Genomic DNA, 13,463 nt, shown 5'->3' on the forward strand with positions numbered 1-13,463 from the left:
CCTTAGTTGTTACTTGTTTTTGCCCTTACTGCATATTTCCCCATGGCCTCTGTTTTCCTGCCCAGCTAATGTTGCAATTTGAACATTTTTTTTTTTTTAACAGCTGAAAAATAATTTCATTTGGAACCATGTGATAAGTTGTCCTGGAATCCACTATCCACTTGTCACAGGAAGTACTACTAACTGCACCTTGTTGCTTTTGTTTTAACTTTTGCTTTTTCAGAGCACTTTCTGGATATGTGACTGATTCTCTGACAGTTGTAAGAAACTACAGTATGTTTTTGTGTTTCTTCTTTCTCCATTTGTTCATTCTCTTTGTCATGTTAAGTGACTTTCAGTACCTTTGATAACTGGTATTATCTTTCAAGGACATCTAACAATTCTTATCTTCATTATATTCATGACATCTAGCATTCTCAACAAGCAGACTCCTTTCAACTGTAGCACATTTAAAAAAATTTTTCTGGCAAATTGCACAAAGCTGTAACTACTGCACTTCATTTAACCGGAAGTTTTTATAGAACAGTCACTGCTAGAGCTCCATCTTCAATTTTGTCACTGTTGTTTGCTAGATCTGCTACAATTTTATTTATAGCCTTGGATAATTTTCCATGGATTCACAATTTCTGGCTTACTTGCACAGTGTGCAAGTTGCTACCCTTTGCGGCTATAATTTTTTTAAAGTTCTTCCTAGACTGTTTATGGCCTTGTCATACTTTGTATATGCATTTGCTTCTCATTGCAATGTATAATGTACAATTTTGCCAGCACCTTACCTTAACGTAATATATATGCCTTTTCATCTGCAACTTATGCACCTTGATCAAGTTCCATCTCAGGAGGCTCAATTTTAGTCCACTAATCAGAATCTAGTAGAATTTACATTTTTACAGCTAGGAAGTGTAATTCACTCCACTTACATTATCAATGTTGTTCTCAATCATTTCTCTGTATGTCACTAATTGTCTTACTATTTTTAAAAGGACACACTTTCACATGAAATTGATGAACACAAGGCTTTTAAATAACTTCAAAGATAATTCAGCCATGCCACAAGAATAAAATAAACAAGCTCTAGTCCACTCATTAAACTTATTGGGTTACTGTGTTTCAGGGAATTTTAATTCCTTTTTTAGCAGAAAATCATTAATCTGAGATTGTGCAGCTAGTTTACAAAAGCTAGGTTAGGGCACTTCCTACCAGCTTATATAAAAAATATGGCATGGAAGAACATAAAAGCAGATGAAACACTGATGGCTAATCCCAAAAGTCTGATGATAAAGGTTGATTCCTCCTCAGGAATGCTTCAACTTTTGGCTGAAACTTTTTCTCCAGCAACAGTATATTGTTACACAGATAAGGGGGTTAAGTAGTCAATCTTGGGCCATCCAATTACAATAATATGTTTGTCAGATAGAACAAAGATGAAAGTACAGCACTTGCCTAACCAAAGATGTGAGTAAAGCACTCACCCAACCAAAGGTCTTATGTGATCTCTACTGATTGGTGTGTGACACATAAGAAGTGTTGCGGACAGAGTGTCAGGGATATCAGGTGACCTCCCAGAGTAATTAACCTCATACCAGTGAGCTGTTGACTGGTGTACAATAAATGCTCATGGGACCAAAAATGGAGAATACTGCAGTGATTTAAAAAAGACTTTACATACAAGATATCTCTAACATTCAACTTTGGGCACTGATCCAACGCAAACTGTTCTACTGTAACAGAGGTTAAGACCAGTCCAAGAAGTGGAAAATATTACCGAACAGTTTGACCAGCTGAAGCTTAAAGTTTTGTCTGAGACAAAGACTACCCTCAGAGGACAAAGGAAAGAAGAACATATAGAATAGCTTCCTAAGATCAAATGGAGGGAATTAAAAGGTCTTGAACCAAAGTCCTCCAACAAACTGGCTCACAGTGAAGGGAGTAAACCAAACTCTTCTACTTGAAATATAATGAATATAAAAAAAAGCAACTTCATGTTTTCAGGATAAGCAAATCTAGAAAAAGCTGACACATGAAACAGGATAACAGACCTACAGTAGTGCAGTCTCAGTTTTTCAGATGGAAATAACCCAACAAGAAAGGAAATTCCTGGCTGGAAAAATATATTAAATAAAGGAAAGGCAACCAGTTAGCATACTGTTTTTTCAGTCACTCCTTTTATGTCCTGACCATCGAACTATTTGAATTGTGTGACTGAAGGACCAATATGGTGAGGGTGGGACTGATGGAATTGGAAAACTATGAATCACTGCTCCTTGTACTTTCACAATATGAATCACTGCTCCTTGTACTTTCACAAATTTCGAAAACCCTCCTTTGCCCCAGCAGAACTCAAAACATACATCATCTTTGTGAAATATTGTCTGGCAAAATGTATTTGCCGAATTATGTTACCATTAAAATTGGCACCTCTGGCTGTCACCCACCTTACTGCAAAAATCTTCACCTTTTCCAATTCCATCAGTCCCACCCTCACCAAGTTGGTCCTTCAATCACACAATTCAAACTGAAATCTCATTTCACAGCCGCTATGACTTTCAAAAAAAAGAAAAAATCATTTTACTCTACGACTGCAACTTTCTTACATCTACTGTGTATTGTGCATTGAACAGAGGACCTAGAAATGACGGAGAGGCTTCGTCCCACCGTTGTCCTTGGTGGTTCAAAACCCGACGACAGACCACAGCAGTCCACCCACCCCACTGCTGCCCCACACCGAAACCAGGGTGGTTGTGCGGTTCAAGCCCCCAGTGAACCTTAAATAGCTAAACCATGGACTTCACCTATGCTTTGATTACCTCTCTGTGTGCTCTAAGATGGCGGATGGTGCTCAAGGTATCTCTGTGGGATGAAATGAAGCTGCTGTTAAGAGGAGTGGAACTAGTCAAGACAACTAAATATCTGAGCACAAGAGTACAAAAAAACTACTCAGTGACGTTCCTCCAAAGACTCATAGCAGAAAGTCTCAATAGGGAATCGGAAGCTCGTTAAATAGAACATTGAAACTGACTGCCAAAACCTGATAGTAGTCAAAGAAAAAGTCCTGCAAGCATGGCAACAGCAATACTCAACAGTATTTAGAGTTTTCACAGGTTACAGCCAGGAAGGCCATGGACATTAGAGAAGACAATGGCAGCAAGTTAGTGGCTGGAAGTTTGCAGACAAACCTACAGCACAGTACAGGGACAAATGCTGCCATTTATCACCTTCTAGGAAGACAGTATGTGGACATGGTCTGGATCCCAAGACACTAGTTACATGAAGAGGGATGTATCAGGCCTTGGAGGAACTGGAGCCACGTTTATTATGTCAGGATCAAAAGCCCTCAAACATGCATATTTTAAAAATGGAATATCATTCCTGCCAATGGAAAACTTATTTTCCAGAGATAAAGTGATCAAAATGAAGCAGCGTATTGGCCTCAGCATACCTTCCTTACTATGGCAGTGCTGCTCCTACCCAGGAAATGAAAAGACCAGTAAACAGTTGCTTGCACCTAAACAAACAACTGCTTGTTGTCCCAAAATCTGGTACGGGGAAGCAACAACAGCAGAGGTAAGTATCTACTTGAATATCTATTGGAGAGAAACAATGATCTTTGGCAGGGGTAAGGAATGTACCTTCAGGAATAGGAGGAGGGAAGAAGTAACAGACCCGGGGTTCTGTGTGACTTTTCCAAATTATACCCATTTTCCTAAATCTCACCAGTTATTTTCCTTCACCCTTCTTGCTTCTCCTTCAACCTTTCGGCCAGACAAAGGAGCCACTGGTTTCAAAAGCTTGCAAGCTGTATTACATTTTACACGAGTGTTCTCCTGCCACCACATTATACCTTATCTACCAACACCCAACCTATAGCTCCAAACACCGGGAGTTTCTTATATGCTGACAACCTTGCTCTAGCCGCCTAGAGTACAGATTTTAAATCAGTGGACAACAACCTCACAAATGCCCTTGATCTATCCAGATAGAACAACAAAAACCAGCTTAAACCAAACCCTCCAAAGACGAAAGTATGTGCTTTTCATTTTCGAAACAAGGAAGCCACTCGCAAGTTTAAAATAGTATGGTCGGGGGTCAAACAAACACTACAGGACTCCAAAATACCGAAGAGTGACACTTGACAGATCTCTCACTTTCAAAAAGCACTGCATGAAATGCAAGTCTAAAGTTTCCACAAGGAACAATCTTCTATGGAAACTGGCTGGATCACAGTGGGGTAGTCAACTTGAAACAATCTGAACATCTGCAATGGCACTATGCTATTCTGCAGCAGAGTATGCCTGTTTATAAACAGGTGTATGTAGCCCTTGATGAAAACTGCAGAATTATAACAGGTTGCTTGAAATCCTCTCCAGTCAAATGGCTTTACCACCTCGCAGGAACAGCACTACCACCTGTTCGAAGAGAGAGAACTGCAAACAAGGAAAGGAAGGCAGTGGAACAGGAAATTACCCAGCCTCTGCATGGGCATTAACAACATCGGCAACGACTGAAGTCGAGAAAGAGTTTCCCTAGGATATCAAAGGAACTTAGAACCACTGCTGAAAAAGCTAAGTTACAACTATGGATGGCTAGGACCTACCTTCCCCCAATTGGAAAAGAGTTGTTGAAACTTTATCTCCAGACCATGATGGGGAACGGACAATTTTCAAGTCCCTGAATAGACTGACATCCGGAGATGGGAGGTCAATAGTGAACTTGGCAAGATGGGGACACACTGATCCAAATGATATTTGGTGTGACTGTGGAGAAGAACAGAAAGTTTAGCACATGCTTCAGTGTCTATTGTGCCCAGTCTCCTGTACTGAATATGATCAACAAGTAATAGAAAATGCACTGGAAGTGGCCATTTTTTGGTCAAAAGTAATTTAATCATAACTGTGTAAAATGTATGTACATGTATCTGTATGTTTCTGACAAGAATAATAATACCTTATCTGAACACTTGCAAACTAATTTGGGTTGGAAACGAATATCACCAATAGGAATCCTGAGAAAACAGATCAATTCATTTAGGAAAGAAATTAACTTGAAGTTAAGACCTCAATATTTAAACCAATATACTTAGAAGAAGTGGCAGACGAAGTAATGACTGCCATTGTGACCTCACACACAGAAGACTGGTCATCAGTTAAAAGTGTACAAACAAAAATTGGAAAGAAAGCAAGTGAGAAGACTATTTGACTTTGCAAGAAGGAGACAACAATGGGCAAAATATTGGGAAGCACTTGCTAAATAAAATCTTGCTATTAGGCAAGCAAAACAATCATCCTGGATTGTATTCTGTGAGAAGATGGAAGGTACAGCTCCCAGAGCCAGCCTTCACAAAATCCTCACAAGGATAGTACCGAATCCAGCAGACACACTAGGGAAGGAGGTTGAGTATACTAGGTCAGCACATGAGACTGGATGAGCTCCTAAAGACTCACTTCCCCAATGGACTCTAGCAAATTATTCAAAACAAATGTCAGCCCTTGTGAGGTAATTTTTTATGGGTAACCAATGGGAGAACTGGGAAACTGCCAAAGAATGTGTTGATTTCAAAAAATCCAGTACGCAATAATGTTTCAGCCATTCAGGTCACCAAGTCCAAATGAAGTCTTTCCAGGTTTGCTGCCAGAAGCACGAGAGCGATTAGACTCCTCTGCAGACTTTTTACAGTCTGTCTAGCTATCCGACTCATGAGTCATTCCTAATACTTTGAGAACAGTGAAGGTTCTTTTCATTCCAAAGCCAGGAAGAACTTATCATATCAAGGCTAAGGACGTGACACCAATCACACTATCCTCCTCCTCTTCTAAAGACATAAGAAAACATAGTTAATGTATATATGTGAAGATGGTATCTGTTCTTATCGACATTACGGGAATCGGCAGAAAACTGCGAGTAATGAATATAATGGGCAGCAGCATAATAAATATAGTGTGGGACAATAAGTCGAGAATGTGAGTCTCACGGGAGGTGCGCCAGAGATAAATCCCTGCAGTTGCACTATCCTCTGTAGCTCAGATGGATAGAGCATCTGCCATGTAAGCAGGAGATAACGGGTTAGAGTCCTGGTTGGGTACACATTTTCAATGGTCCCTGTTAACATATCAACACCTGTAAGCAGCTAGGGCTGCTGCCCCCCCCCCCCCCCCCCCCCCTTAGAAGCTAGATTAAGGAAGGGCAAACCTACGTTTCTAGCATTTGTAGACTTAGAGAAAGCTTTTGACTATGTTGACTGGAATACTCTCAAATTCTAATGGTGGCAAGGGTAAAATACAGGGAGCGAAAGGCTATTTACAATTAGTACAGAAACCAGATGGCAGTTATACGACTTGAGGAACATGAAAAGGAAGCAGTGGTTGGGAAGGGAGTGAGACAGGGCTGTAGTCTCTCCCCAATGTTATTCAATTTGTATATTGAACAAGCAGTGAAGGAAACAAAAGAAAAATTCGGAGTAGGTATTAAAATCCATGGAGAAGAAATAAAAACTTTGAGGTTCGCTGATGACATTGTAATTCTGTCAGAGACAGCAAAGAACTTGGAAGAGCAGTTGAAAGGAATGGACAGTGTCTTGAGAGGAGGATATAAGATGAACATCAACAAAAGCAAAACGAGGATAATGGAATGTAGTCAAATTAATCCGGGTGATGCTGAGGAAATTAGATTAGGAAATGAGACACTTGAAGTAGTAAAGGAGTTTTGGTATTTGGCGAGCAAAATAACTGATGATGGTCGAAGTAGAGAGGATATAAAATGTAGACTGACAATGGCAAGGAAAGCGTTTCTGAAGAAGAGAGATTTGTTAATGTTGAGTATAGATTTAAGTGTCAGGAAGTCATTTCTGAAAGTAATTGTATGGAGGGTAGCCATGTATGGAAGTGAATCATGGACGATAAATAGTTTGGACAAGAAGAGAATAGAAGCTTTCGAAATGTGGTGCTACAGAAGAATGCTGAAGATTAGATGGGTAGATCACATAACTAATGAGGAAGTATTGAATCGGACTGGGGAAGAGAGAAGTTTGTGGCACAACTTGACCAGAAGAAGGGATCGGTTGGTAGGACATGTTCTGAGGCATCAAGGGATCACCAATTTAGTATTGGAGGGCAGTGTGGAGGGTAAAAATTATAGAGGGAGACCAAGAGATGAATACACTAAGCAGATTCAGAAGGATGTAGGTTGCAGTAGGTACTGGGAGATGAAGCTTGCACAGGATGGAGTAGCATGGAGAGCGGCATCAAACCAGTCTCAGGACTGAAGACGACGATGACAACAACAACAACAACAACAACAACAACAACAACCAGCTAGGGGTATTCATTTCACCGTAATAGTTATTGTGCAGATTGGGGGATAGGGGATATTCCTCTATGCACTTATCAACCACACCAATCATGTGAAACAGCACTTCAACTTGGGAAAGTAGAAAAAGCACTACACTCTAAGGAGACCTCTCCATCTTCCCAGATACTGAGGGGGCTTCTATCAACACAACCTTCTTATCCATGTTTAGAGCTCAGAAGAACAGGATGAATATGCAGATTAAGACCATGATGAGCAGAAAAAAGGTAGAAGCCACAATGGTGGATGTGGAAATGATCAACATCACTATAGGGTAACTGCAAGGTGGATTTTGAGAAGGTGCAGAGACTAGCCTGCCTAGTCACAACGAGCAGAATTAAAAGCACACCCACTGCTGAGATGAAGACCATGCTGGACATACCCCCATTATGTTTTTAGGTTTCAAGAGCAATAGGGGCAGAAAGGTTACAAAATCTGAAATCCTTAGGATAGTGAATATCTTACACTAATATAACGACTGTGGTATACATAAGGATGGTCAGGAAACTGGCAGCTGACTATACAACAACTTCCACCTGCTTCAGTACACCTTTTGATGTAAGAACAGGAAACAGACAGTGGAAGGAACCGTTTGGATGACAGTTGGAGTTACTGATGGGCTGAAAACAGACAAAGCTGCTGAGGCTGGGATACACAAGGTATAGTGTAGACTACAGAGTGGAATCTCCCTCAAGAAGCTAACTACAGTATGCCAAGGAGATACATTTGCTATCCGAGCAAAGGAGAATCTACATAGGTGTTACAAGGATCATAGCATCTACATTCATTCAGCCGCCAAACATATCTAAAACCTTTATGAGCCTCTGTAACAGGATCAAAGATAATTGCAGAATACCATGAAACCCTTTTGATGCTAGGAGAAAGCAGCAGGGTAAACCTACTGTGGGTCCCTGATCACTGAGGTAGTACTGGTAACAAACAAGCTGATACGCCAACCAGGACAGGGGCGATGACTATTTGCATGTGGAACAGGAAAGGAAATGACTAGTAATGGTACAAGGTACCCTCCACCATGAACTATATGGTGGTTTGCAGATGTAGACAAAGATTTGTTAGAATGGAACCTACTCTGTCATTAAGACAATGGTAAAACATTAACTATGTAGAGGGATCAGGAGGCAGACTGTTAAACAGTGGACTAGAACTCAAAAAAACGTTTTTCAAAAGAAGTTCTGTAATCCTGGACTTGAATATGACGCAGATTAAAATCATATGATGAAACTTCAGGTAACTTCTTTGCATGTGGGAATAGAAAAAGAAGCTCTAAGTGCAGACTACATGGTATGGGAAATGAAATGTACCACATTTAATCTTTCAGTGCAAAGTTCTGGAGGCCAAAGACAAATTATATGTGCCACTAATACCTGAAGAAATTGTGGCAGAGACCTCATAAAGGAAACACACACTATTCTTTAAGAGTAATGGTTGGCTTTATTAGAATGACGGAGAGATACTCCGCAATAAAAACTTCCTGCTTAAATCAAATTAAGACTTAGTCGCATGTGAACAGCAGAGGATATCCACACTATATAGACACTTATGATAGAACCCTGTCCCAGACAGTGAGGTGCGTGCGCGTGTGCGTGCGCGTGCACTTGCTGGCTGAAGAAGGCTTTGGCCAAAGGCAATAATGCACAATAATATTCACTTTTTATTGTGCCTATCTGCCACTCAAAGGGCCATATGTACAGTGAAAAGTAATTTGTCCTCCTGGTAATATTACTGATTTAACAATCTGGAGTTTCCACTGTTTGTAAGAGAATACAGGACGACTTAGACAAAACTTCTGCTTTGTGTTATTAATGCCAGCTTGCTCCAAATGCAGAAAAATTTAAGTTAATGGAGATGAGTAGCGAAAACATTTATAAAATATTTGAATACATTATTTGTGGTGTGCTGTCTGGCACAGTCACATTGATTAAATATTGAGGCACAACAAGGCAAAACACTGTCAGACTGGTTGCAAGGAAGGAGAATGGTTACTTTGGTTTACTGGAAGCATTCCAAGAAAATGTAGCTGATCGAGAAAGGAGAAAGGTCACAAACACTTATGCAACCAATTCTTGAGAACTGCTCAGGTGTTTGGGGGCCCTGCCACATCAGATTAAAGGAAGACATCTAAGCAAGTGAGAGATGTGCTGATAAACTTGTTACCAGCAGATTTTACAACTTGTGATTATTACAGAAATGCTGCTTGAACTCAAATTTGAATACCTGGAGGGAAGAAGACATTTTCACGAAACACCATTGAGAAAGTTGAGAGAACCAGCATTCATAACGAACTGAAGAACAACTCGTCACCAATATACATCTCAAAAAGACAAAACAACAGAAATCATGGCATGTCCAGAAGCATATAGGTAGTTGTTTTACCTTGGTTCATTTGCAAAAGAACCTGTTCACCTAATGCACCTTCAGGTGTTTCCATAGTTCACCAGGCAATAAATAAAAATTAAAAAATTCTGGTTCAAAATGTGCCTTTGTGCCTCTGGCTAGTCTGATCCACTTGAGGTTGATAATATCTATGACCTTTAGATATGAAGGTCCTGCCAATCCACACATCTGTTACCCATTAAGATGGGATCTCAAGAATACTTCAAAAAACTGGAGCAGACATACTTTAACAGTTCTCAAAGCTCTAACTAAGATATTTTGTGATAATATCATTAGCCAAAATGATGGTTTGTGTCCTTACATTGTCCAGCATATTTTCTTTAGTTGTTGGTAGAGAGAGAGAGAGAGAGAGAGAGAGAGAGAGAGAGAGAGAGAGACTCCATGTAACTGATGATGTAACTGATGATTTTCCAGTAGTAGTAGTAGTAGTAGTAGTAGAGGGGTTTTGGACGCACGACAGCAAGGGCTTCAGCGCCCGTGATGATTTTCCAGAACTCCTTGTTGACTTGTTCTGCAAGTACACATACCCTAATGAAAACAACCATTATTCATCAGAACGAAAATTTTTATTTCAATATAAACCTCTTAATCGGGCACAGATTGCAACATCCAGCTTTACTGCCACTACCCAGTAAGTTTGTACGCAGTTCTGAGTAGATGCTACTGATACCAGTCTGAAGTGCTAACTGACACTGATTTTTTTTTTTTGGGCATCTTGCCAAGAGTATTCTCAACTTCACTAAAACCAATACCCCACTTGTCCAAGTACAAGGGATGGCCTGAAAGTTTGTGCCAAGCAAAGTCCACTTCCCTCTAGGCCATTCTTGTGCAACTCTGGACATGGCACCAGTATTTTACATGGAACTTACTAGGGTCAGGTTAGGAAGACAGCTAGCAAAATGACAAAGCAAAAGAAGGAAAGAAAACAAGCCTATGGCTAAACACTGAGGTTAGAAGCAGTGGAAACTAACCAAGGGGAAAAAAAACACTAAAAATTGCAAAAAGGTAGAAAATAAAAAAATAAAAATACAATTTAAAATAAAAGGGAGAAATAAGGCAATAATAAAAAATGAGAAAATGACAATACTAATTCCTAGGACTTTGTCAACAAAAAACAAAGTGCAGCCTGAAATTGACTAAAGAAAAAAAGAACAAAATGCAGTGAAGAAAAAGAAAATTCATGGAGAGAAAATGAGAGCTGCAAGGAACTCAAGACTCAATAATAAAGCTTTCCACAAACAAATACAGTCCAATCATGCTAATAACAACAATAACATCCAACAATTATTATATTGCATAACGCTAGAAAGGTCCTAAGCAATTAATGACAGAAGGGAGAAAATACTTCATTGATTCATGGAATATTTGACAAAAATAAAATTTACAAGTAATATATTTATTACCTTGAGAAAAAGAAGAATCTGGCTGCAAATCTGGAGACCAAACCAATTTTTTGACACATCCTGGTGGACCAGGAATAATCTTCACATCGTGCAGACAACTAACGAGATGCTCCAAAGGTACTCCAGTATCTGACACGTCCAATTTATCGAACACTGCTAAATAGCAGTATGGCAAGCTGCAATTACCAACATTGTCAATTTATATCAACTAATAAAAATATACAGGAATTAAGATTGGAGTCCATGGTGAAAGCAGCTTATAAGAGTCAAGAACAAAAAATAATTGCAATCTTTCCAGACTGCTGCAGCAGAAGACAATAAAAATAAGGGAGTGATGGGGAAAATATCTCGAATGGAAGAGGGAAATTTGAAGAGACAAAGAAGAAATTAAAAAAGTAAAACGAATAGGTTAAATAAAGAATGAAACAAAATTCCAAGTTTACAGAGCAAGGAAATAAACTTTACTGGTTGCAAATTAAAAGTTTTCCTAGATCATTATTGAACATTAAAAACTGACAAAAAAATTATTGTTTGTTCAGATTTAAGATTCTGGTGAAGAGTGTCAGCAAATCTGATTTGAAATTATATAAGGGCAAACCAAACAAAATAGTGTTTTGGTTTCCACATGAATTTAAACCCCCCAATCCTATACAACCCTCTCTCACTCTTGAATGGAACATTGAGTAAAATAGAACTTTTCTGCAATTTTTTCCAACTGTTCAGATTATGAAGTATTTCATACATATTTTTTGTCTCTTAACAGAAAAAGCAACCAAATTCCAGAACTGGACGTTTAATGTTTGGTTGGTTTGGGAGGTAGAGGGTTAGGTGGCTTGTTCAGCGTCTATTTGGAGTTGGTAACATTAGCCAAACATTTGATCTAATTGTTATTTAGGAGCAATGAAATCAAGGCATTTAAAACACTGACCCCAGAGATGATAAAAACTGAAAGAGAGGCAAAAGTATATGGGTTGGGTCAGTCTGCAGGTCAGAGAGCAGACAAGGATTCACCATGGCTCAGCTGCAGCAAGGGGCACCACCTCACATTGGACCCCCCCCCCCACACACACACACACGTGTTTCATGTTCTTTGTTATCAAACAATATAACAAGTAATTTTACTTCATACACTGAGTGAGAACTTACCTTGGTAATGGAAGGCTGCCTCCATGCGACAGCAGCAAGGCCTTAATACGATTACTCAGAAGTTTCAGTCCAATATTTACAGAAGGTAGTGCAGAAAGCTCCTGCTCTGCCCACCCTCTGTCTGGCTGTGGTTTCATTGCATGCAGAACACAGTATGGCTGATTTTCCTGCAAACCCGACACACCAAGTTAACTTTTGTAACACACTAATACAAAGGTATTAATTCAACAAGAAATTTTTCTGGAAAAAAAAAAAAAAATTGTGACAATATTATGAAAAGGATACAAACAATGGAAAATCTGCGCATGTGCTCATTTCTGACGAAGGACTTATTGGCCGTAAGCTCACTTTCTGACAGTCTTTTTATTGTGCCTATCTGCAACTCCACATCTCTGGTGTAAGGTGAGTGGCAACTATCCTTTTCTTAATACTGTTTTGGAAAGTATAGATTGCTACTCACCATACAGTAGAACGGTTGAGTCACAGATAGGCACAACAAAAAGACTGCTGAACAAGTAATATTTGGCCAAGAAGTCAGGCCTCGGCAGCCAGAGACAGTGGTTGAGCATGTGCGTTTGCATGTCAATACTGCACGAATTTTTGCTAATGAGATATTACGTAAACTTCAAATGACTCTGTATCCCTAATCATCACTTACTAAAATGGACACGTTCAACAAATATCAGAGATTGCAATATAAATTTTGCCTAAACACTGTAGTACGTCACTCATCCACCACCCTTTTGATTCAACAACCATAAATGGTTGATAAATCATTGTTGAAAACGTCAGATACTTATTAACAATCACAAGGGCCAAGGCAAAAATAAGTACTCCAGTCAATGTTTCTTGAAGCTATGAACACACATTAAACAGAGCTGCTCTCCCAGATCAGAGATGTCAATATGGTATCTTAAATCTTGTTAAAGTAATTTAACATAGCATCAGGCCATTTAACTTAAGAGGCCAGTTAAGAGGAGAGACAACATTAAATACATCTCAAGGACAGAACGTTAGGGTTTAAGATCCTATACACACAAATATGTTTGTCAAATTGTCTCAGCTGTAATTTACTCTCACAATGAAAGAATTTTACTAACAGAAAAACATCATGGCAATTTCTAGTTGACAACAGAAAATTTACTAATAGCATATCAT

At 39.3% G+C, this 13,463-nt stretch overlaps 1 protein-coding gene across 3 annotated transcripts in view; it reads right to left on the reverse strand.

Moving 5' to 3' along the window:
• LOC126335218 (meiosis regulator and mRNA stability factor 1) overlaps window positions 1-13,463 on the reverse strand; it is a 219,294-nt gene that overhangs the window by 92,887 nt on the left and 112,944 nt on the right. For all 3 annotated transcript variants that reach the window (XM_049998246.1, XM_049998245.1, XM_049998247.1), the window contains 2 exons: window positions 12,306-12,472; window positions 11,160-11,335 (listed from right to left, as the gene is read on the reverse strand). In XM_049998246.1, coding sequence (XP_049854203.1) covers window positions 11,160-11,335; window positions 12,306-12,472 — 343 coding nt within the window. The remainder of the gene's footprint in view (window positions 1-11,159; window positions 11,336-12,305; window positions 12,473-13,463) is intronic.

The sequence above is a fragment of the Schistocerca gregaria genome, chromosome 2, assembly GCF_023897955.1.
Source record: "Schistocerca gregaria isolate iqSchGreg1 chromosome 2, iqSchGreg1.2, whole genome shotgun sequence".
Lineage (NCBI taxonomy): Eukaryota > Metazoa > Arthropoda > Insecta > Orthoptera > Acrididae > Schistocerca > Schistocerca gregaria.